We start from the raw sequence: 25,114 nt of genomic DNA on the forward strand, positions 1-25,114 counted from the left end.
AACAATGGACCAGTGTCTGTAATGTGAAAAAAGTGGCATGTATTGACAAACTAACAGACTTTTAAGGTCCGATCATGCGGTTCCTCTCAGTTGCGTAGACTGTTTTAGTGTCTTTCAACTCAGTGTTTCAATTTCACTGCAGTAACTTTGCTGTTCTGGTTGTTTTGTCAGCCTCATTTCCCCTCCACCTCTGCTCTGAAACATACTGCACACCACCTGTCCAGCACTTCACAGTGAGACACAGTTAGTGACCTGCTGGTAAATATATTTAAATATGTCAGTCTACTGGAAACACAAATCCAAATGAATGCTAACGTTTCTCCCTCGTTTTACAAAAGCGATAATGAGTCAGTGTTGTGTTTATAGCAAAAAAAAAAAAAAAAAATCTGTTCATCCAGTTATAAATTTACTTTGCCTCCGCTAAGATCCCAGCACAGTAAGTGTGAGTGTGTTGTGAGTGTATCCTTGTTTGAGTGGAGGTGGCCCTTAGGACACGCTGAGTGACTCCTTTTTCCTTTGATGTAAGAAAATCATGAAACAGTGCATCTGTCCTTCACAGGTGCCTACCTCTGATTCACCTCTCACCGTTACTGAGGTTAGCACAGTTCTAAATAACTCATGTAGGCAGATATTGAGTGTATGTAACAATGCATAGGTTATCAGTGATGAGCAGACTTGAGAGAGTACCTCCCAGTCAATCCAAATGGCCAAGCAGGCCTGTCCTCTCTTCATTTTAGAAGATGAATCTGTGTGCACAAGACAGACAGACTGTCAGTAGCTCTGTGTCTGTGTGTGTGCTTGTGTTTCAGTGCTCGTCAGCAGCTGTCTGTGCTGTCAGTCATCCTCAGCAGAGCAGACTAAATACGTGCTTGGGCAACCTGGTGCACAGGGAGTACCGGGGCTGAACACATAGGTGGCAGGTAGTTGACTCCTGCCTGAGGAAAACACAGCAACTGTGGCTAACCTGGATGTACGCCGGGAATAGACAGAAGGCCATTAAACCTACTGCAATAAATGAGCAGCAAATGTGAGTATATGAGTGTACATTACAGTCACGGCTTACCCTGGCTCTTCACACATCAGCATTTGCTGCCGTGTTTAAATTATTTTTACTAGAGGCAGGGGAATCACTTTATACAGCTTTATCGTCATGTTAGGACGATAAGAGGGCGTAAGGCAAATCAAAGGCTTGAAGAGAATGCAGACATGGTACAGAGGGCAAAACATCCTTTACTACCTGTTTTATGGGTTCATCCCAACAAATAGAATAGCGAGGGATTTGCTACTACTTACTGCCTATTATAGTATGTGTATATATTCCCTCTTCTTGATGAAGAGCACATTCATTTTACCTTGCACTGCCCTTGTTCTTGTCTCAACTTCCCCCTGTCCCCTTTTCACCCTCCCCCACCCCTCCTCCCTGTCTCTCTCGAGGGACTGCCTGCATGCCAGGAGGGTGTCTGAAGGAGCTGGTGAGGTTATCCAGTCAAGGATTTCACCTAGTCATCCTGCCTCTTGGTATTCATACCACACTGTTGCCCCCCTGAGGCTGCCTGCCTGCATACTGACTCACTGAAGGAGACTTCCCATTGTCATTTCAACTCTCGCTCTCTCCTCCTCGCTTCTCTGCTCTCATTTCTCCATCGTCTCTCCTCCCTTTCTGCTTCTCTTTCTACCTGTTTCTTGCTCCTTCTCTTTTATGCCGTCTTTCTTCCTCTGCCTCCCCACATCTCCCCCACCCTCCGTGTATCCTCGTTTTTTATTGCTTCCTGGGCTCTTTGATACTGTGTGCATTTCTAATTGTGTCATAGAAGAAGCTGTCAGCTGTAACTGTTGTTGAGAATAGCTGCAGGGGCAATCTGTGGAGAGCCGTTGATTTGGCAAAGGTCACAGGGTTATATTCACAACAACATCCTGTTGCCTCTTGGGCTCGCCAGGTTGTCTGACTTTATATCTGTGTGTTTTGTACAGGTCTGAGACTGCAATGAAGTTGCTGTATTTGTACTGTTATGTGTGTACGCATGTGTGTGAGGTGATGTGGATGTGTTTGTGACTGTGTAATTTTGACTGAGGTCGTGTGTGGCCAGAGAGTCAATAAAGCTCCGTATGCTTCGCTCCAACCCTCAGGGCAGCTGCTGAATCTGACACGGCTTCCACACACCCCTAATTAACTCCTATGTCTAATTAAACGCTGCTCTCTTTTTCTCTTACACTCACTCACTCACACACACACACACAGTTGCACAATTCCTTCTAAAATACAGGAAATGTTTAAGCCGGCGGAAGTGGCACAGAGATATAATTTATCACAGATTGTTTTACAGCATATGGCTTTGTGTCGCACAGATGACAAATGTAATGGCAGGGATGATTTTTATGAGAAGAGATTGACAACAGCTCTAGGTTACATCTGAATCTATAATTTTGATGCCTAATTCACACATTGCGGTGGCTGCTGAGATGAAGGTGTGCTCCTTGATTTGTAGATAAAAACAAGTCAGATTTATTTTTATGCCCTCAAACCACACAAAATACAATATACAGTATTACACAGCTGCATATAGTACATAACTACAAATCCCCAACCGGGCGCAAAATAGGCAGCAAAAAAGCTGGAGAACTTAGACAACTACTGCTGTTTTTCTGCAGACAAGCTCTCTGAGATTTATTCTTGTATTTTTAATTTCAGTGTGGTTTCCCAGACATCACAGCGAGTGTGCGAGACAACAGTGATCCACTCAGACAATAGGATCCCCTGTCTTTTCCTGTAATGTAAAACAGTGACACAAAATCACGTGACGGGTTAAGTGTTGAGATTTGCTGTCGCTCTGAACTCTCTAAAGAAAAACTGACAGTTTATTGAATCCAGGTTTGCTGTCTCTTTCTGCTGTTGGATACAGGAAATGAATTTATTTAGTATAGCTGCTTTTGCTATGAAACAATTTGTGATAGCTTTTTTAGCAGGTGAACAGTTTAGAGCAAACAGGACTATACCTTTTACTTTACTTATTGTTGAGGACAGGTACTGCTCGGCCATTTATGTAGAAATTAAAGCCAAGACAAATGCACAGTAACAGAGACAGACTTATTTATTATGAGGTTAATTACCCCCCCCCCCCCCACCCATATTTTATTGCATTCACCATTCTTATTGATCAAACTGGAATTTTCATTTAAAGTTTGAAACAAGCAGCAAAGCCCCTTGCAGAAATCAGTGTGCCTCAGATCAATAGTCAGTGGGTCAGAACCAAACACATGCAGTCACAGAAATTCAAATATCGAATTTTACAGGCATGCTGAGGGACCGCCCTGAGTCAGATCTGAGAAGATGCCAAGGAGCAACAGGAGAGTGAGAGCATGAGGAAATGATAGTAGAGACAAGGGACACCTCTTATCTGGCACCGTTCTCATTTCTCCCTCGTCAAAAACTCCATAGACCAGTGCTTTATCTTAAACATAACTTTCTCAAGTTCTTTCTTATTTATAGCAGGCCATTTGAGCATCTATTACCTGGGCTGACTATTTGGAATTAAGATGACAAATATTAACGTTGTTGTGACGTTGTCGTGACTGAAAAACGACTTGGTACGTGACAACCAACTGTTGCGCATGGGCTGCAGCGCCGTAAACCATGTCAAAAACTCAAAAAGCTTGAAAATTCATTTCAAGATAACTATAACTAGATAATAGCTATATATAGAGAAATTATGACTAACTCAAGTCAATCATTTTGCAGGTCATAGTTCCAGTTCAACACAGAACTTCATTTAAAAAGGACAATGTAGATATCTGAAACTGGAATCATTACTAGCCAGAATTCAATTGCAGATATCCATGAGTTCACATTGTGGATTTATGCACCTAAACTGTAGATATCTGTAATGAGACAGAACATACACATATACATGAATGACCACTTAACTGGGAATTTGGGTGTCAGCTGGGTCAAGTCTTAGCAAACTCAGCTCTGCGACTGTGTGTGTGCCAGCCCTTGGGTATGTCAGCTCCATGTCACCTCCTCATGCTACCACCTGCCTTACACTTCAGAGGTGATACGCGATCCAGCAGCCCATTTAACACAGCACCTGCTGTGAACATCGACTGATTCTCCACAACTGTCAGTGGTCAACTGAGTCCCTCACTGCTTCACTTATTAACGCTGTGCAGCGACTACAGGAAGGTGAAAAGGAGGGAGGTTTACAGGAGCAGGAGGGAAAGTCAGTAAATGCCCTTCTGGGATACCTCTACTTGGATGCACTAATGTTAGACAGTGCACGTGCATGGACACCTCAGTGCTGAAAGTGGTCAGTGCCGTACTGGGCCCTGTTGTGTCACCTTGGGTTTTGGTGAAGGTCTACTGATTAATGAGCCTCTGACTCTGCAAACACTGGCTCATTTCCACCGGCACTGCTGTTGTTTCACTGTTTCTTACTTGGGATTGCTCTCTGCGGAGCACGGAGGGCATTGCTTGGGTGAATAAGATGGCCAAACCCGTTTAGAGGGCAAGCAGAAAACAACTGCAAAACTGCGAATTCACTAGGAAGTTCACACAGTGAAACAGGCCATCTGGTGCTGCCAAAATCAGCAACAGAAGGAGGAAACAGGCAAACACGGGAGAAGTGGAAAGAACTGGACACTATTAACAAGGTAAGACTGCAGGGGTAAAAGGGAAGGGATGTTGGAGAGATAAAACAAGACTAAGTTGGAGGAGAGGTTGAAGAAAGGAAGAGAAGGGTATAGCTTTGAAAACACACGGAGGCAGGGGGAAGGGGAGTAGCTGAGAGGTAAAAACGATGATAAGGCGAAAAAGAGGAGAATTTGAGGAGGGATTTAGCCAAACGAAGACGGATAGACTTCACAGGTCCAAAGGGAGAGTGGTTAGAGTGTGCGTGCATGTGTGTGTGTGTGTGTGTGTGAGGAGGTAGCTGACTGGAGCAAACTCACCAGGTGGACGCGGTACATGATGCTGATACCGAGGGTCATGAAGGGCTTGGAGAAGTCGATGACTTTTTCACGCTCTGCAGTGATGGTGAGGCCCGCGACTGCCAGGTCAGCTTTCTGAAACACAAAGGGGCGAGAGAAAACACGTCATGTAAATACAGTCAAAGACGTGCTCATACTGAGCCAAGCCACGGGGACGGAACATAAGTTTATGACATAACCAATGATTTAAACTCTTGAAAAGAAGACAAGGATGGTATAAGAAGAGGGATGCTAGATGCTAATTCCCCAATAAAGCCCTTTTATATCTCATAGCCTCTTTTGTCTGCCAATAGTGCTATCTCTGGTGAGGATAATCCAGCATTGTCACTGTGAGTGTGTGTGCATGCATGTGTGTGAAAGAGAGACAGAGGGTGTAGGGCACAAGAGAGATCAGAGTAACCATTATGGCTGGCCAAAGGTATGCTGTCAAATAAAATGACTTAGAAACAGACAGACAGACAAACACACACACACACAGGGAAATGGTTAATATATGCTGAACACAGGATGGTTGTCTACTAATAATACAGGATGGCAAAGTGCAACTGCAAGGGATTTTTCATCTCCCTGAGGAGTGAAGAGTAGCAACGCGCTGCTCTTTGTCCGCTGCAGGAGAACTAAGAGGATTGAAGAGACGGAGAGGAACGGCAGGATGGGAGTGAGGAGAAAGGAGCTCTACTGCAGCAGCGGCAGCAGCACTGCAGACACCACCTAAAATCCTCTAAACACTGATTGCATCTCCGGGAAAGAGAGACAGAGAGAAGGACATCTGACATACACGAAAGAGCAATTTTTTTTCTGCATTATTCATTTTTAAATATTTTCCTCTCATAATCACTCTAACCTTTCGAACAGGCGCAAAAACACTGAGGACATTGAGCGCTTCATCTTCATAAAGACCCAGTCCCCCTATGTCTGTGCTCCAGTTAGCACATTACACTTACAATTTCCTCTGTAACCTTGTCCCAGCCCACACTCCTGCTACCTTATGCCCAGCCAGTAGGCTTTGACCCTCCATCATCAGCTGTGCCCAGCCTCCGCTTCATCCTTTTCCTCTCTCTGTCGTTCGAAAGTCTGAACGCCTTCTCCCGGTGCCGGAAGGAAGCCACATGGAGCGAAGGACCATCCAGGCAATTTCAACAAAGAAAGTCACTGATCTTTTGAAAAATGAACACACACGCACATCGTGCCAGCCACTGAAATATTTATGTGACAATAGCATATTAATATTGATTACCGGATTCCTGCTGCCTTCTAGTATAACTGAAAAAACCCCCAACCCAATGTGTTGTTGACTGCTCAATATTGCATCACACCTGTTTCCACTTGCATTCAGTTGTATCTTGCTAACCTGGTTAAAAAAAGGACAAAATAAAACCTGCGAGTGTGAGGGATGAATTAAACATTACCCTCTAGGATGTAGCATTTGACTAAAAAGTTTAGTCTTTGGAGATGCTGCATGCCTTTGTTCTCCAGCTGCAGCACTGAGGATTAAGGAACCGGAACATACTGTACTTATGTACTTTGGTCTGTATTCCCTTCTGGCGTGTCTCATTGTTATCTCAGACTGTCTGACACCCGTCAAACTAATCACCCTCATACAGTCAAATAATACTCCGGCTGAACAGCACTGGCAGGGACACAGGTAGCTGCTGTCCAGAGTAACCTCAGGCTGTCCTCCTTTGCTGCTACCAAGAGTATATTTCACATCGTTTCAGCTTTTCAACTTTCATCTGTTAAACTCACAACCGTGGCTGTTCCTTTGTTTTCTTTCACAATCTTTTTATTCTGCAATCTTTCCCATCCCCTTCTAAGCCTTTAACCAAACAAACTCGAGCCTTTCTGTCCACTGTGGAACATCCCTCCAGATGTCCCACCATCCCAGAGCAAATCCCCCTCAAGTACGTCTTGACACTTTCTCTCCATCCTCGTCTTGCCATTCCACAGCTCAAACAGCTGTCAGAGACACATGTTGACCTCTCTGAAGGTCACTCATCTACAGGCCACTTAGAGGGGACGAGGGTGGCGGCAGGCTGAGACAGTAACAAGAGCAGGCACTCTTTTGCTTTACATACTTAATGGCTTTGCCCTCCATTAGCCCAGAGAATTAAGACAGATCACCTCTCACGATCGGCTCAGTCCCTCCCTACTTCACTCGTCTTCCTCCTCACTGTTTTACGCCCACGTCACTTCCACACTTTCCTCACTCCCTTTTCCCCCCTCAGCTCCCTTATATAACCTTATCTGCCTGTTAACTGCGACATACAGTGTAGCTGGAAGACTGTTAGACCTCACTTAGAGATTTAACAGCAGCAACATAGACTGATTCAGGAGGAAAAATCTGTTCAGGTCAGTTCAGAAGGCTTAAGGAAAGGAGCTGACAGGGAACAAGCCACCAACGAGCTGTGACTGTTTTAGAAAACACTGCGCTTAAGCTGAAAAGGGCAACCGCTGAATGAAAAGAGTATACGACATGAAGGAATGCTGTTGTGAACTATATGAGAGCTGAGCGTTACACTTTTGTGTGTGTGAGCGATTTTAAGATACGCTTAAGGTGTGCTTACATGTATATGCAATATTAAAATGTGACAATTTATGGTGTAGGGTTTGCTTTCAGGCTACATTTAAATCTGTGCATGTGTATGTATTTACATACCCTTGAGATTAGCTCGCCAACCATGCCGGTCCATGTTCCATTGGCTCCGGGAACCCCGTACAGTCCGTCCCCCACCAGTCGGATGCGATACTTAAACTTGAGAATATCTGCCAGCTCTTTGAGCATGTCCACGCAGAAGCCTTCGTAGCGATCATTTCCCTCCAGTTCCTGGTGGTTCGGCCGCAGCATCACATATGGATTCTCCTGCAAAATGCACACAGCTTGCATTGTACAGAGTGCATCTCCAACTGACTTGCTATAAATGTACCAAAGCATGATGTGGCATAGACAAGGTTGGGATTTGACAACCTGGCAATGACACTCAACAATCAATTTCTGCAGGATCACTTTAAAAGTTACATAATGTTGCTTTAATATGATTGCTTTACAGAAACTAACTAAAGATTTTACAGTCAGGACACATGATGCAAGCATCCAGTATGTCCTCTGGAGGTTTGTAGTTCACATCAGGTTTACTGGCTTCGGTGAAATGAGAGATTTGTGGATATGAGCCAGGCACTAAACTCAGGTGCACACAAGTGCGTGCTAATCTTTTATACCCAGCAAAAAGTGGATGTGAAACAAAAGCAGGTTTCCTCCCACCACACGCACAAACACACACACACACACACACACTCACCACACATGTATTTATATCCTGTCTTTTAAAGAACCAACTCTCCGTTCTGCTGTCTGTTTATTTATGTCTTGTTTTGTCATTTAGTTGATGTTGTTGGAAGATTTAAAGAGCCCTGCAGTGATGTATTTTGGAGCCATTCTTATTGTGCTATTTTTCAAATAATGCAACTGTCAAACCAGCGTGTGCTCAGGCTGCACTACATCATAAAGGAGACAGTGTTATGTACCACTTTGCGGTTGCACTCAGCCCGGGAATCCAGCTAAAACTAACTTACTTTGGCAACAACAACAGATAACAATGATTAACAAGTCTAAGTGTTCCTCGTGCTGACACTCGCCATTTTTAAAAATAAACAAAAGGAAAACAAAGCTCTGCTTTCTTTATTGTTGCGGATAGAAGTTTTGCGTAAAAGTATTTTTTTTTTAAACAAAAGTTTGTGTGCTTATGCAAAACATATGGGCGTGTGTAAATTTCTATGTAACCAGGATCTTGTTAAAGAGACTGTCAACTACTTGTGTTAACATAAATGCCTCCATTGGGGGTGCTTTTAATTCACCACAGAGTCATGTGCGTAAGCCATTCAAAGCCACTGCGGCAGCTCTCAGAAGGGTAAAGCATAAGCAATCGTGTTGCAGTGATGTATTTTGAGAATTGGAATAAAAGTGAAATTGTTTTTTCATCTCCACAGCTGGATATATTTGTGTGGTAGCAGGCTGACTGGTGAATGATTCGCCTCACAGTGAAAGCCACAAAAATAGTAGTTACACCAAACCTGTGAATACTTGAGAACTTGGTGCTCACCAGGTGGCACAGCTGTTACTGTGACTTTGCCTAGTGCATCACTGGACAGTAGGACCCACAGCCTTCTGTTCTGCTTTCATAAGGATGACTATAAAATGACTACTGGACGACTTGCTCTGTCTGCACCAAGAATCTGCATATAGATTCAAGTTATCAAACTATGCTCATAGCTCATGCTGCGTAGCAACAATAACCTGCAGGCTCTGACAGAGAGGTAGATGACCAAGACTACATTACAAGATACAGCATGAGCGAGCTGCACAGGTGTATGTTATTTTCTTGCCGTCAGCCAATCCTATAAAAAGAAAACAAAACAAATAATCAATTAATCCCACTAAGTGTCACCTGTGAATCATTTGTTTATTCATCTGTGCCACAGAGCTCCATTGCTGTCCAGAGAACATTGAGAACACATCTATGAGTCACACTGTTGTTGAAGGAGTTGTTTCATCACAATGAAAATGAGCACTGCAGTCCTGCTGGTTTAAATACTGACTAACCTGTCACCTAGAAATTTCCTTTGCATAACGCTGATTTGTTTTCCTAATTATCCTGTGCTGGGAAACATAATTGGCACCTGGATTATGTTCACAACCAACATTTTTTGAGTAGAGTATTTTTGTAACACCCATGTTTGCTTTGAAAGATGAGTAAAAGTGATTTTTAGGTGACAACACCGCAGAACTGTTGCTAAAAATACTCCCTATTAGAGAAGGTGTTTCTTTAAAAACCTATAAAACTAAATATTCCTTAATCATTTTTGAAGTGAACTTACTGAGCTTACATTTGATGGCTACAGAGAGACATCTTGTCCATATTTACTGGTTTAAGTCTTTTCTTTGGATTTATTGACAAAAACAAAACATCAACACATAATCAGCCTTGGCCTTTCAGAGGAAGAAAACAAAATGTTCCTTTGCCTCAGAATCAGTGAAATTACCAGCCGTATGCACAAATCTATGAAAGTAAACCTGTCCATCTGTTCATTAGGTCCTTAAAACAGCTAAACATGTCACCTCACTGGCCTAAGGTGACACCTATGCATGCTCATGTTTCAGCATGGGATACAATATAAATGCTAATTTCACAGCTCACAGACGGCTGAAGCTTTTCAAGCACCGAGTCGCAGTCAAGCCGGACCGACTCAGATGTTTTCACTCTCCTTCCAATTTCTGCAACATTATTACAGAGGCTGGCTTTCACAGACATTCTGTGCATTACATGAGCTGCACTGAGGGAAGAGAGAAGAAATGAAGAAGCACACAAACCTGCTACATCCACTTCATGGCTCTTCACACCAACAGAACAGAGGACCAGTAATGTGCCTGGATAAACGCATGTTTGTGTCCTGCTATAAGACTTTATTAAGCAAAGAAAAAAAAAATAACCCACACATAATTCACCGTGCAGATTCTTGTTGATTTATGTGTGTGAAGAACCGTAAAAACATTGTCTATTTATAACAAATGGCTGCCATCATTAGGAAGCATCATCTCTTGGAGTGAGGCTAGAACATATTGCTTTTGTGGCTTGTCCTCCCTCCATCCCTCAGTGTTGACCTGGTTAAGTACGGAGTAATAAAATCAGACCTGGCAAACATCCATCAATCGCACCAGTAAAAATCCAACAGCAATCAATAACCCAGGGGCTGTCTCTTATCAAGTCAGTAAATTTTTTTCTCTTTTGATTCTCAGCTTTTTTTTGCTTTTGTCACTTTCCTTTTGTTTCAATTTGTCTCTCTTTCTTTGAGCTCCGGTTGTTCTACAAAAATGTCCAGTCAAAAGTGTCTGTTAACCAGATCTGTGCCAGTTTGCAGAAATGGAAACACAACTCATATTAAATGATCATATATCTGCTGTACTTCATACTCATCCAAAAACTTCCACCAAACATTGACAAAAAAAAAAAAAAAAAAAAAAAATCGCTGAAAGAACCCACTTCTTCGAGGAGCCTCTGTGAAGTTGAGAACAAAATCTCACAAAAATAACTATATAAAAGGTATGAAAAGTCTATGCGGGGGTATGAAAGTGCTCTCTCATATGAAGGCTAAATCACAAGGAAATTCCATCTACCTTCTTTTGCACACCACAGCAAAACAGCAATAAAGCTATGAGTTTGAAGCTCTAAAGAAATGCAGACTTTTAAAGCAGCCTCTTATTCCCAGACCATGAGGAGTCTGGTTGTGGACTGATAACTCTGGAGGAAGACGCACACACATACAGACACAGAGCGTCAGGTGCAGCAGTGGGTGTTGTTCACATTCAGCTCCACACACCACGGTGGAGTTTTCCATTTTAAAACGTCAGGGTGTTCGGGATGTCTTCACACAACCCTCCTCACTTTCCTCAACTATTTTTTTTTACCCCTAAAAACTTGCACTTATATAATTCTCTCCCTGAGTTCTGTAGTCCTGTTTGAAGAAGAGCCACAGAAGCTCTGACAACACTAGGCCATTACAAAAAGGCCTAGGTCATGTTAATTTTTTATAAAGCAAACTTCAACAATCTGTTTTCTGCTTAACAGGAAAAAACACAAACGACAAGAGAGCAAAAACAAACCAAAATTCAAGAACTGGGGACAGAACTTTTGTCTGTGTGTGGAAATTCATGTGCACATGTCTCAGTGCCCAGCAAATCTGCTTCTGTTCCTGCTTTCATCAGTCAGCACTATGTGCACCGTTGAATTCTTACATGTGCGTGAGTGGATATGAGAGCACTTAGTGACATAAAAGTAGTCTGCAGGAAAACTAAAGGAATGACCCAGAGTGCTCTGGCTGACAAAAGCAAAAAATGTCTCTTTCTGTAGAGCAGGTTTCAGCCATTAACAAGAACAATGAGTCTTGAGTTGGGATTTAAATATTGAGACTATATGATTCTCTAACAAGGGCATAAAGCTGGCAACAAAGAGAGATGTCCCTACAGGTAAGGCTCCATTTGATTTATTTCAGAACGGATGAATATCAAGGAGTCCAGAATTGTGAGGGTGCTGAGCACGAGTAGCATTTAAGAGCCTGTTCAAATGAGTGATGTATTAACAAGGTTGTTTTAATGATTTGCCACATGTACTCATATGAAGTCAGTGAAAAGAGACCGGAAAATCTCTCACTCAAACGTGTTTCACAGGATGTGGCTTCATAAAAAATAAACAGTTTGTGTGCACGGCAGAGAGGAAGGAAGTCGAAGGCTTTGTGTGTTTGCTGTGTCTGCTGTATTTTAATGTGTATGGATAAGGGATGTGTATTTTTTTAGGAGGAGGTGGTGTTCAGCTTTTGCAGGGGGCCACACAAGACGAGCACGAGACATGTGGACTGAAACTAAAGTCGGAAGAAAAACAACAACCGACTGTGATGCTCTTGGCCTCACAGCCTTGTCCACGCATGCAAGTCTATTTATATTCATATCAATGAAGCTCTTTGATTCCAGTTTAACCTTAGAATCACACATTTGGTGAGCGGAATCTTGTATTGAGGAAACATCTGTTAGTGTCATGCGAAAAGATGCTAACTTGTGTCTCCAAAAGCTATCACAATGCAAATCACGTAGCACGAGACAAGACTGAAAATGTAGAAATGAAAATTACTTTCTATTCCTATTACTGTTTATTCTATTTCTGTTTCTATTACTTGAAAATACTGTATTTCAAAACAGAAAGAAATCACACACGATTCAGAGGAACACGAACAACAGAATTTTATTACAAAGATAAACCGGCCATTTTCCATTACATCAGCGTGGCTACTGAGGATATGAACACCTAAACCGCGCCTGTAACAAACTCAATCATTGATTACGAACACACGGCTTGTGGCCCAGCTGTAATGTGATAATCAATTCTGTTACTGTGTCTTTTGCCTTCCCTAAAGCTGTTTGTGAAATCGAAGGGGTAAGGTGATGGCCTCGGGTAGATGAGATGAAACTGCCCTGTAAAGGCCAGGTGAATGTGTCAGGAGTGCACGCGGACATACAAATACTGAACGTAAACACACACACACACACAAATGCTTGTAAGAGAGCATCCATAAATACTGTAAGTGCGAGCGCGAGGACGCGGGAACACGCACAGTCTCCCAGGCCAGCGCTACAGGTAAGGAATTCTTATGGAGGCTTTCAGCTGCGACTCGTCTGCCGCCTACAAGCGAGATAACAGCGACACAGCAATCACGCCATGATGAATGAGCTGTGATAGGCACTGAAAATTGTTCCTTGGTGGCTTCCGAAGTTTGGTCCAGGGACTCTGTATCTCCAAAGTGAAATCAAAGCTCTGTGCACAGCCAATTCTTTCTTTCACACCCTCTTTCTGTTGTGAAAACACAGTCTCATTTGTACTCCCCCTCAACCCAAACACACACGCACGCACACACATCTCCCCATGCCCCCCGTGCCCTTCCCCTCCTGTGCGAAATGAACCATTCCATCTAAATCCAAATCAGTCTCAATGAGACCAGTGAGTTGTTCGGTGACGAAATATGGCATCGTTCCTTTCCCTCGTTCCCAGGGCTCCAAGGCTGATAAGCCAGCCACTCAGAATAACACATTGGGCCAATTGCCTCTGCTTACAGGCCACTTTGTGTCTTATTGTCAAATTCATCACCGAGGAGGAGGAGGAGGAGCTGCGTGAGTGACCTGTCTATGCGTTCGCGTGTGTATGTCGAGGGATGAAGAAAGACGTGGAACGCACGGAGCTGACTGGAGATCTGAATGGTTTTATGCCGTTCCAACATGAATCCACTCAGTAACTTTGATGTTTTACGGTGGCACATCAACACACAAAAGCCTTATCAAAGCTACTGTAAAACAGTGAAGGCAGCATTACAATCTTCTCACAAGGGTTGGGAATTCCTAACACATCTGCTCTACTAATTAAAAGAGGTAGGTAATTAATTGATGAGTAATTAATCACTGTTAAGAAATGGATGAGTTGGGAATACTGACAGTACACCGACATTTGTGCATCACTTAAATTAGTGCAACATGTGTTTCAAATGGTCAGCTGGGATAGGCTAAGTCCCCCAACCCCACCTCCAAATGACCCCACAAGGATAAAGTGAGGGTGGAAAAGGGGTGGATGGATGGATGGATGTGTTTCAATGGCAGAATTTATGCCCATTTTTTCAGAGTTACAGTGAATAGATATGTGAACAGCTCATCACAGACCACGCTGATATGCTGACAAATAAAAGCCAGGAGCTCCAGTGGATAAACTGTACCTGAAGGCATCTGTTGGGTCAGTCTGCTTCAAACAAGTGCTTGACTGCTTCAGACAAAACATGTGATATTCAAACTTTTCTCTCAGGCTCTCTTTGCACATCTACTTCCAGATATTTTGGCAGCAACACCTGAACATCATAAATGCCTTTGAGGAAAGACTGGAACTGTGCACCATTATACTCATACTGTATTTACAATTCAATGTGTTGAGACTACAAAAGACTTGCAAATCGATGAGAAGTTTTGGAGAGAGATACTGCAGGCGGCAGCTGTCGCCAACTGGAACAGATACAAACAGTTTTGCCAATACTTGGTCGAAAAGAGCGTCGTACAAACTAGTTTTATTCAAGCATGTTGAGCCTCTAGAGCCCCTTTCATTAATGCACGAATGAGATGTCTGAAGGGGCGCTTTCGCGATAAGTGTCGGCCAATTTGTTCTCGAATAAAGCCCATAAATTCTGTTGACTGATTATACCTTCTCAATTGAATTTTGTTTGTCCACTTTTTAAATAACCAAAGGCAGAGCAGGAGCAGGAGTGACACTTTTGCTCCCCTTTTTAATCTTATTTAAATAATTTACTTGTGTTTATTAAATTTATGATCCAGATACTCAATTTACTTGGGAGGTACCGAAAGCATTAAACTAAAGCCTTCATTGAGGAAAAAGCCTTACGTGTTTCATAAGCTTTTAAGGATCCATAAATTATTGACCAATAACATGGCAGGTGATTAAGTAAATTGCTCAAAAACTGTACCCCTTGTAACAGGTAGCACAGCGAGGCAGTGAGAACTCGCAGGATCTATATTTACAACAGAGGCTGAGAATGGCTGACACTGTGAATTATTAGCTCCTGCTGATGCACTGTGATGTAGCCTCATCTGAAGTACTCAGGGGCAAAACAATCGCACGGCATCAGTTCTTCTGATCCCAAGGGGACTGAGTTTGGATCTGAAAACACAAAATGGGCTTTTGATATGGTAATGGTCTGTCAACCAGTCAGCCACATGCAGATCAGCCCAGGAGTTGAGCTAATAAAATGACATGGACTCCTGCTGATGTGTGCACATCAGTGTGTGTACAGTGGTTCTTACTAATATTGTCGTGATGGTAAGAGTAGTGTTGAAAAGGGTGTCTGTCACATTGATTGATGGAAGAGTTCTCTCCATGGACAGTCCATCTTCCGAGTGCCACAGGCCAATCTGCAAAGACAGCAGACGCACACACACACAAACACACACACACACACACACAGATCAGTCACTAAGTCCATCAGCTGGAAATGGCCAACAGAAACAATCTGTATTTAATTGCCTCCCTCTACTCTCAAGGAGAATCACTATGACCTTCACCAAAGACAGTGTAAGACAGATCAGAAGCGGTAGACAGATCTCCACGTTTGTGTGACATGGCGACAGCGAAAGTTAGCGAGACTGCAGGAAGAACAAAGGCAACATGTGTGCGGCTTCTTGAGGAGAGAACACAGGGCATGTGTTCAATCAGAGGTAACAGAATGCATTCATTAAACCAATTACCGGCAAATCCTGTGGCGCAGAGCCACATTCTCATTTTCATTACAGCTGAAGTGGGGATTCACACCTCCACCTCGCATGATGTCTTTCCTCACATCCCCTTTCAATCTGTCTTGGCCATCTCCATCTCCTGCTCCATACATTTATTTGCTTGATCCAAGTTTGTTAATCCACAACTAAACAATGACAGTCAGGCATTAGCTTTTTGTGTATCTACTTTGTGAATATGCTTTCAGCTACACATTCTTCTTCATTTTTCTGTAATGGTATTGACAAGAAAAGACTTGAGTGATTTGTATGCTCTGACCTTGAAGGATTTACATGTCTTCTCTAATGGCTGGGAAAATTCTGCAACATCTGAGCTTATTAAAGTCTGTCCAAGTACTGGATAAAGCGAAAATGCAAAACTATCCATTAAAACTGAATGTTTTTTTGTGTTTTGACATAACAATGACGTTTTGACTTTTCCAGTTACTACAAATTCACTCTCTACCTGCACTGTAGTGTCTTGTATAATAATTATTATTCCCAGTCACTGGGGATCCCAAAATGCAATGCATCTTTGTTGATGATTATAAGGTAAGAGTTATACAATCTGGTGACACAAAAAAACATCAGCGAAACTATTTTCCTTTCCTTATCTTGTATCTTCACAACTTATCATTTCATTTATGTGGCTGATGCAGAACCACGCAATTCTGTCAATAATAAAGGGAGCAGTTGCTGTATGTGTTGGCAGAAAAGATAACCTTGAGATATATCAAGATCAAGATAACATGCAAAACAGGTGGGTTCATTAGTCTGTGGAACTTTCACTATTGTAACTTCTCCCCTGTTAAGTTTAATATAGGAGGAGTATTTTAAGGTTATCCTGCCCACTGTGTTCCCACTAAGAATACAGCGTGTCTTATTGTTATGAAAACCAGTTGCCAAAAAAAACCCTGCATATATTTCACCACTTTATTAAATAGTCCTCAGCACAACCTGTGAGGCTCATTGAAAAATAAAATGATGACAATTCAAAACACTACTTTTGGTCATTTACATTCAAACTCTGTAATCTACCTCATTATGTAAACATTGCCAGACTGTAGAGAAATAATATCCCTTATCACAATAATCAACTTTCCTCCATTATGAATATTATATAGGAGGAATAAATGAGAAAATATGGTATCTAATTTGGCTTTGATACAGTGTTGGGGTAAATCAATTCATGTCACTGGAATGAGCTCTCTGATTACATGCTAGAAAAACCTTTGGGAATATCCTTGTCAGTTGGAGACTGGCAAGGATAAACAAAAGCAGGCCTGTGAGTCTGGTCATAGTTTGTTTCAAGGCTAAATTGCAGAAATTCTTGACAGATTTCAAGCCATTCAAGTTGATCAGTGGCTACATTTGGAAGCCGTTTAACCACTCTCCTAACACTGGTGATGAATTCTGATGTGAAAGCTCAAGAGAGAGAGAGAGAGAGAGAGAGAGGGCGAGAGAGAGAGAGAGAAACGAAAGAGAGAGCTCGCGGAATCAAAGATTTCCTTTGAGAGTATATGATCAAAAAGATCTTTCCTTCCATTTCCTCTGGTGTACTTGTTGGGAGAAACAGCACCTTGCTCACACAAATAGACCAGCGTTAGACAAACCCCCAGAACAACACACTCTGGTGCTGACAGCCTCAAGAAACAGACAGGGAGGAAACACTGTAGCACAACCAAAAAAGAGACCTATGAAATATGGTGTTCAGCAATCAGTGTACACAATCAGTTGTCAAAGCCTGTGGAGATGGTGGGAGGGGAGGTATGTGGCTTGGCTGGGCTCAGCAGGTGTCTCCAAAGGTCTGACCGTGGGAGTGACTGAGAGGGTAATGGGATAGGGTGGCACCGTGGCTCCTGCCCAGGAACAGGAGGTGGAGAGAGATGAGGGAGCTGTGAGCAGGAAGGGAGAAGAAGCATATGCTGGCGGCAGAGGAACTGGCCCCGTGGTGGCCCTGCCGTCAACTCTCTGTGAGCTGGGAGGGGTAGAAAACAGAGCTGTACTGTATGTGTGTCACTTCGACTAACAGGAAGGAAGATGTATACAGCAGCTAATGTAAGCAGGAATGCACGCTTGGGAACACACCGTGACATTTATCAAACAGACTGAAAACCTTTAATGTTCTAATTATTCTTTGTAAGACTTCATGCAATAAATTACACTTATTGAGTTGTGCAATAAAAATGGAAGTTACTCATTGCATTGCACAAATAGGATGAAAAGATGACATGAAAATGTCTAAAGGACACAAAAAGTGTCTAAAACACCAACACACAACTAATTAAATTGAAGAAATATTAATCAGAGCACAGCACAGTTGTCATTAATCTGACAGCCAGGAAAGAACATCAGTCATCTTACATGTCATTTCCCTAGGAGCGCATTTTTGCAATAATTCTGTAGGTTGTGGAAAATCTAAAGAGAAGGGAACCTTAACCGTTGCATTAATCCTCGTGAAGCAACAGCACTGAACCACAGCACAAAACCTCATTATACAGGCAGCACAAACCCGAGAATCTATTAGACTCATAAGCTTTTATCATACAGAGAGGAAGCTGCATTTACCATACAGCAAAGTGTTTGTGTACAACAATATGAATAGCTGTAACTTGATGTTTCTCATTTGCAGTGTCATTAACTTAGTATTTACATCGCAATTACAATAAGTAAGTACTGTGCAAAACAACCAGTGAATCTAGGAAACAAATTCAGACAAAGTTCAGACTGTTGACGAGTTTTGCACACTATTTCTTTTCCCGAGAAACAGAGAAGTGGGAGGACAAATAGGGTATAATAAGAGAGAAGGGAACAGCAGAGGAGCAAAAGGAAAAGACTTGGGAAAGAAACAGAGAGATGTAGAGGAATGTCAATCATTTACTGAATAGGTGCGGCAAGGCTGGCGAACGGAAAGAAAATCAATGAGAGAGTATGAAGAGCAGCCAGCTAGGGAGCCAGAACATAAGGTGGAGAGAACAAGAGAAAGAGATAGCAACTGAGAGACAGAAAACAGTCACACACATAGAGCGAGATAGTTTATGTAAGTACAAAATAGAAACAGAGACAGTGAGGAAAGAGAGAGAGAGAGAAAGATGAAGAATGTGACAACAAGTGGAACGACGCACCCTGCGAAGGATTACCCAGGGTTCGTTCTGCAACCTGGAATTACAGCACGAGGAAAAGATTAGGGGGGCTGCTCACTGAAGCGTCAGGATTGGCTTATTTTCCTGTCAGAAAAATGCTGTATCCAATAGGGTGTAACGAGACTGCGCCGTGACAGATGCATCCATCATATATGAGAGAAGCAATAGCTACCATTATCAAGCATAATGTCATACAGCCCACTTACACCGAGACTAAAGCATTCAGGTGTCACAGCAGAGCAAATGAGTCTGAGTCAAGGACAGAAATGTGTGTGTGTGTGTGTGTGTGTGTGTGTGTGTGTGTGTGTGTGTGTGTGTGTGTGGTGCTGGTTGTGTGCATGTACGTGAAGAACATCCTCACGGGCCTCTGAGGATGGTGTTTTATAGCTCTTATAGCAACATTATGCTATCTCAGCTTGATGAAAATATGCTAGATGGAGTTTCTACCCACTGGCGGACATTACCACTGGTTGAATCAGCAGCTATACAAAGGACAGTTATATTTAGAGGGCATCCACTCAATGATCACATTGTTCGAATGAAAGGCAAAGACATTGTATTAGTGTGTGTAAATGTTGCATGTATGAGAAAGCAGCTTTCTCTGGTATGACTCATCATCAATAAAAATGAGACTAATGAGGGTGGGGCTGTCGGCAAATTCGAGTGGAAAGACAAACACAGGTGGTGGTGTAGGTGGCTGGCATTGCCATATGATAAAGAGAGAATTGAGCAAAGCACATAGTTGTGAAGAAAGAAAAAAGCTACAGACTTGTGGTACTGGTATTCCTGCTGGTCAAGCAGCCTGGAAGTGGAGAAAAGCAAGTGTGGAAAAAGTTGACCTGGATGCACTTTTAAAATCTGTTGTTTCATAACAGTCTGTTTGTTTCGTCTGAGCACACACAAATACATCATGCTATTCCGGATCTGGTGATTCATCCCAAAGCTATTCAGCATACTTAGTATTTGGCATTATGGTGCTTGTTCAGTTGTCATAATGAGACACAAGCCCTAGGATGAAGACATGGTCTGTCGGCTATCAGAGCAACTCTTCAAAGCAGCGCTTTCCTCCAAGTTCCCTGAGTGCTGCATCCCTGTAGAGCACAGGAAACAATGGATGCCCTCACAGCCACAGTCCCTGCTCGGTCTGTGCTCTCCAACACTACTGGCTGTCCAAATGTCTTCATCTCCAGTGACATGTTAGTAAAGACATACTCTCAAAACTGGGGACAGAGCAGTTTTTTAGGGGTGTGTTCCAGTTGTTACCTCCCGCCAGTCCTACTCTATTTCGACTTTCCACTCATCTGAAAGTGCAGCGTGAAGATATGAAAGCTAAGCCGTCACGATCATCTGACATGGTGGTGTGACGACATTTATAGCAGCTGGAAAAGGGCTGTGCACAAGGTCACGATGGCATTGTTATTTGTTGTGCTTTTATTTGTGCATACACATCGAAGCCTCCACATCAAGAATACATAGTGTAAAGACTCCTGCACAGAGTTCAGTCTGTGTGGCCATCTTTTTGCCCCCCTCTGGAGTATATAATTTTTATTTGTCTGATGTTACATGATGTTGTTTTTTGTTACTGTTATCCCACAGCACAAGTTTGAGGCAAGCTAATGTGCATACCGTACGGCACATTATATCAGATGCAATTGTTTTGCTGATCCTGTTTAGTTACAAAACCTGAAAGTATGATCACAGTGATTGTGATCAAATGGGACTCAAAGAATCTAACAAGACTGAAGAGAGAACAAGTGTGAGGATGAACCTGTCTGCACCCAGAGGAAACAACATGAAACTATACCTATAAGGTTACACTGCAGCTAAGGTTGTTCTGTAGCTACATTATATCGTGAGTCTCAGTACGAGCTCAAGGGTGAAGACCGATAAAAACAGAGACACAGAGGCAAACTTGCAGGCACACAGGAACAGAGGCATTCAGGCACACACATAAATTTGCATGTACACGCATATTACACACGCACACACACACACACACACACAGCCAAGCAACACATACACACCTCTCTCACCCAGCCTTGAAATCCGTTAAGACTGGGGGATCTTGCAAAACAGCTCATCCATTCTGCTTTTGATCTATTCCCCATCTCCAGCCTGCAAAGTGCAAACTGAGAAAAACAAAAGAGGAAAGGGGACTGCTGTACGTCTCTGAGAGACCAAACAAAGGAGAGAGCTAGAGACGCACAGAGGATGCCGGTGTGTGTAGACTAGTGATGTGAGTCTCTGTCTCAACAAATTCAATATGAATCTGAATATGTAGTCACAGATAACTTTGAGCAGGTGAGAAAGATTCAGGATGATTGGAATAATTCCTTATTTTAGCCCATATAATTCCATTAGTTACAATTCAATACGTGATACTTTGACTGGTGGCGACATACTCCTGCCCCTAGTACATGTAACAGCTATGTGTTTTGTGCACACTCGGGGGAAGGCAGTTGCATTAAACCTTGCTGCTGAACAACTTAAGATTCCCTCCAAGGTTTTCACTGAGTCTTGGTCAGTTTACAAGAAAAAGAAGTTGAACTCAGCGAGGTCTTGAGGGAGAAATGTGTCAAACGACGACTAATATGACTCGTAAACAATGCTGCCAAGCTTTTCCCCAGTCCCATACATTTAAATCAACAGCTGCTTTGTGCAGCTGACACAGTCTCCAGTGTTACGTCCCCGCTGAAAATGACTGCGTCCATGTGTGTGAGCCTGCAAGAAGAAAAAAAACAAAACAAAACAAAACAAAACAACCATGTCAGATTGAATTAGCTTTTAAAGTATATGAATGCACATGTTGCACAAGGCCTCAGAGTCAAACCAATTCATGTCAGGCCAGACATTCTAATTATACTTCAAAAGCAATACATTAAATTGTATTTATGACTTGTGATTAGTATTCATCTGCCTTCGAGAAAATGAAATGAACAAAAAATCTAATAAAAGTGACTTGAGTCTTTTGCTAGGAGACAAGTTGTTTCTTCTCAAAATTCATAGCTTCTCTGACCTCCAGGACTGCCTGCAGGACAGGACGTTTAATTCACAACAGAAGCAGCTTTGTGCACAATAAAGTGGAGGAGACAAAGCCGCTCATAAACTGATCCATGGCTTTGGGACTGAACATTACTGACACTGGCAAGAGAGCATGTAGCTTTGACTCTGTAACTAAAGTTTATATAGCAGTTCCCCGCATGAGAACACTCTTTCCAAACAAGGTTTACATGGCGATGTGATAAAAAGTTAAATCAGTATAAGCTGAACAGACAGCATCACTAACACCGCAGAGATTAAACAACATAAAAGAAGAAGCTACCACAGGTGGAAACCAACATAAAAAAAAAGAAAGCGAGAATGCAAAAAGTTGTTTGAGGAAGAGACAGAAAAGCCGATACTTAAATCATACTTTGAATTTGAGTTTCCAGGCAGATGATTATTAAGTCTAAATTCCCTGCTGGAAAGAGTATTCCAGACACCCCTCTCCTCAGCAATGTTTTCCAGCTCCTCCTGGGGGATTCCAAGGTGTTCCAAGGCCACATGAGATATGTAATCTCTCTGGGTCTGCCCTGGAATCTGCACTGTTTGGATGTACCCAGACAACCTCTAATGGCGGGGCCCAGGAGGCATTCCAATCGAATGGCCAAAACACTCCACTGGTACCTTTAGACAGGAGCTCCCTCTGGATATACAAGCTCCTCACCCTATCATAAAGTCCACCCACCCTGCGGATGAAGCTCATTTCAGCCACTTGTATCTCATTCTTTCAGTGGCTACCCAGAGCTAATGACTACAGGTGATGGTTTGAATGTAGATTGAGTAGAAAATTCAGAGCTCTGCCTTTAGGCTCAGCTCCATCTTTTCCACAACGGTCAAGTACAACGTCTGCATTCCTGCTAATGTTGCACCAAACTGCTTTTCTGTCTCACGCTATTTTTCCATCACTTGTGAACATGACTGAGAAACTTAAACTCCTGCACTTGGGGCAGCTAATTGCATTGTGGGTGCAATCTACTATATTCAGCAGAAAGCCACAATCTCCAATACAAAAGTGCTGACTTTCATACCGGCTGCATCGGAGTGGCTCTGGTATCCCATACTACTGTAGTATCCACCACAGGACTTGCTGATGAGCTGCATTCCTTATCCAAGTGCACAAAACACATGGAGACTGGGTGGACACACTCCCATGACCCTCTTAGCAAAGAGACAAAAGACAAAAACGAGAGCTGGTCCACTGTTCCATGGTCTGGAATAAAATATATAAATATATATGAAAGGAATCCAAGGCATGTCATGGTGTGCTGAGGTACAATGGGCACCCTATGACAATGCCAAAACTGTGTTTAATGGATAATGCTCTGAAGTTAATGTGACGTGCCGCAGTAACACAGTGAATGAACTGCACATGCAAATGAACATAAACACTTAAAACACACACCTCTATGACAGTATAACACTGACAACAAAACCACACCAGAATCCTCAGTCCCGATCAGTTTTTGACTATTGTTATCAGGATAAAGATAGAGATAGATAACATAATAAAATCAAACACTCAGGAAGAGGAGTATTTTCCCAGCAGGCTTTATAGTCCCTTGATCTGATCCTCAGAGATGCTGTGAAACTTTTCAGGGACAATTTTATTTAATAGAGAAATAATACAGCTGCATTGCACATTGGCAAATAACCACCACATTTATATCAGTACTATTTCTTTTCCCCTGTTAGCAAATAGCAGTTTTCCATTCTATTTTTTGTCCCAAAGTCAATATTGTACACTTCCTTTGTTTGACTTTATCATAATTTCACTTTCACTGGCATTTTATGTGTTTTTTCAGGACATTTTTGCTACAAGCACCTATTAAATTCTGACCCTGATAAAGACACAAATAAAATGATTTATGGCAAAACTCAATTTGCACACCAGAAATTTATGTGTACCATCAGAACACCTTGTTTTAGGAGCCCATCTGGAGCACCTTTATATCTGATTAAAACTGCCACGTCTTGCAATGTAAAATCACTGTAATTACTGTCTGCAATTACACAGCTGTAACACGGACTGTGACAATCTGTCTGGCTCTCTCAGTCACACGAACACACACACACACAGAGTCAGTAGATTGAAATATACTTAAACCACACAGCTGGAGGAAATCAGAGGACTGCCTCAGTGTCTAAACTTACTATAACCTTAGTGGCAGTAGCTCAAGCTCCAGCCCTTGTGGATTAGACCCTGTACGTCTATCAGACCTGGTTAAAATGTACTCATCTCTGCTGGAGCTTGTGGCAGAGAAAGAGATACAAGCCATGTCGTGGTGTGCTGACGTACACCAGGCTTCTGTGATAATGTCCTTCAAGGAAAGAAATAAAGGGTGGAGGCTGAGTTGAATCTGTGCTCCTGCTGTGCACCACCCACACCTCTCATCCTCTTACGTTTTCCCTTTTCTCCCCCTCTACCTTGATACCCGCCCCCCCATCACCCACCCACCCATCCACCCCCTTCTTTCCCTCACACTGCAGCAGCGCAAAGAAATTGAATTGAGTGCATCTGCATCCTCAGCAGCGGGGGCAGCAGGAGTAATAGTGTTCTCAGAGATGGGGGAAGCATAGAAAAGGGGAGGGGAAGAAAAAAAGCAGATTGTCGTAATAAACATAGGAGCAGAGCTGACAGGAAATAAATAAATCCAATAGAAAAGAGAAAGAAATTGAACGAGCACATTCACCCTTTAACTGGAGGAAGTCTTGTGTAAATAACACAGCTCAAATCATTTCTTGCAAATTGAAGTGGTGCCCAAGCAGTATGTGTGCGTATGTCCCAAAGTGTGTGAGTGTATATTCAACGCATTCAGCGTTCCTTCAGATAAAGGGTAGCGGATGTGGATAAAAAGAGTCTCTTATTTCACCACCTCTGTTCTTCAGCTCCACCTCTAAAGACCTTGACACCAGGACACCTGGGGATGAAGCATGTTTATAAAAAGCAATCTGACTGCAAATGTTAAAATGATAATTCAGGAAATTGGAAAGGATGTACTCGGGCGGGTTTGAACAATTTAAGTTTATTGATGATCTCTTCGCAAACACTCACTATGGAGACAAATGCACAGAAATCAGAAGATGT

The 25,114-nt window shown here is 42.6% G+C and overlaps 1 protein-coding gene across 4 annotated transcripts in view; it reads right to left on the minus strand.

Annotated features, from left to right (window-relative positions):
- Positions 1 to 25,114, minus strand: part of grik4 (glutamate receptor, ionotropic, kainate 4) — a 254,036-nt gene that overhangs the window by 10,476 nt on the left and 218,446 nt on the right. For all 4 annotated transcript variants that reach the window (XM_046389058.1, XM_046389057.1, XM_046389056.1 and 1 more), the window contains 3 exons: positions 15,380 to 15,487; positions 7,640 to 7,843; positions 4,945 to 5,058 (listed from right to left, as the gene is read on the minus strand). In XM_046389058.1, coding sequence (XP_046245014.1) covers positions 4,945 to 5,058; positions 7,640 to 7,843; positions 15,380 to 15,487 — 426 coding nt within the window. The remainder of the gene's footprint in view (positions 1 to 4,944; positions 5,059 to 7,639; positions 7,844 to 15,379; positions 15,488 to 25,114) is intronic.

The sequence above is a fragment of the Scatophagus argus genome, chromosome 5 (genome assembly GCF_020382885.2).
Source record: "Scatophagus argus isolate fScaArg1 chromosome 5, fScaArg1.pri, whole genome shotgun sequence".
NCBI classification, from domain to species: Eukaryota; Metazoa; Chordata; class Actinopteri; family Scatophagidae; genus Scatophagus; species Scatophagus argus.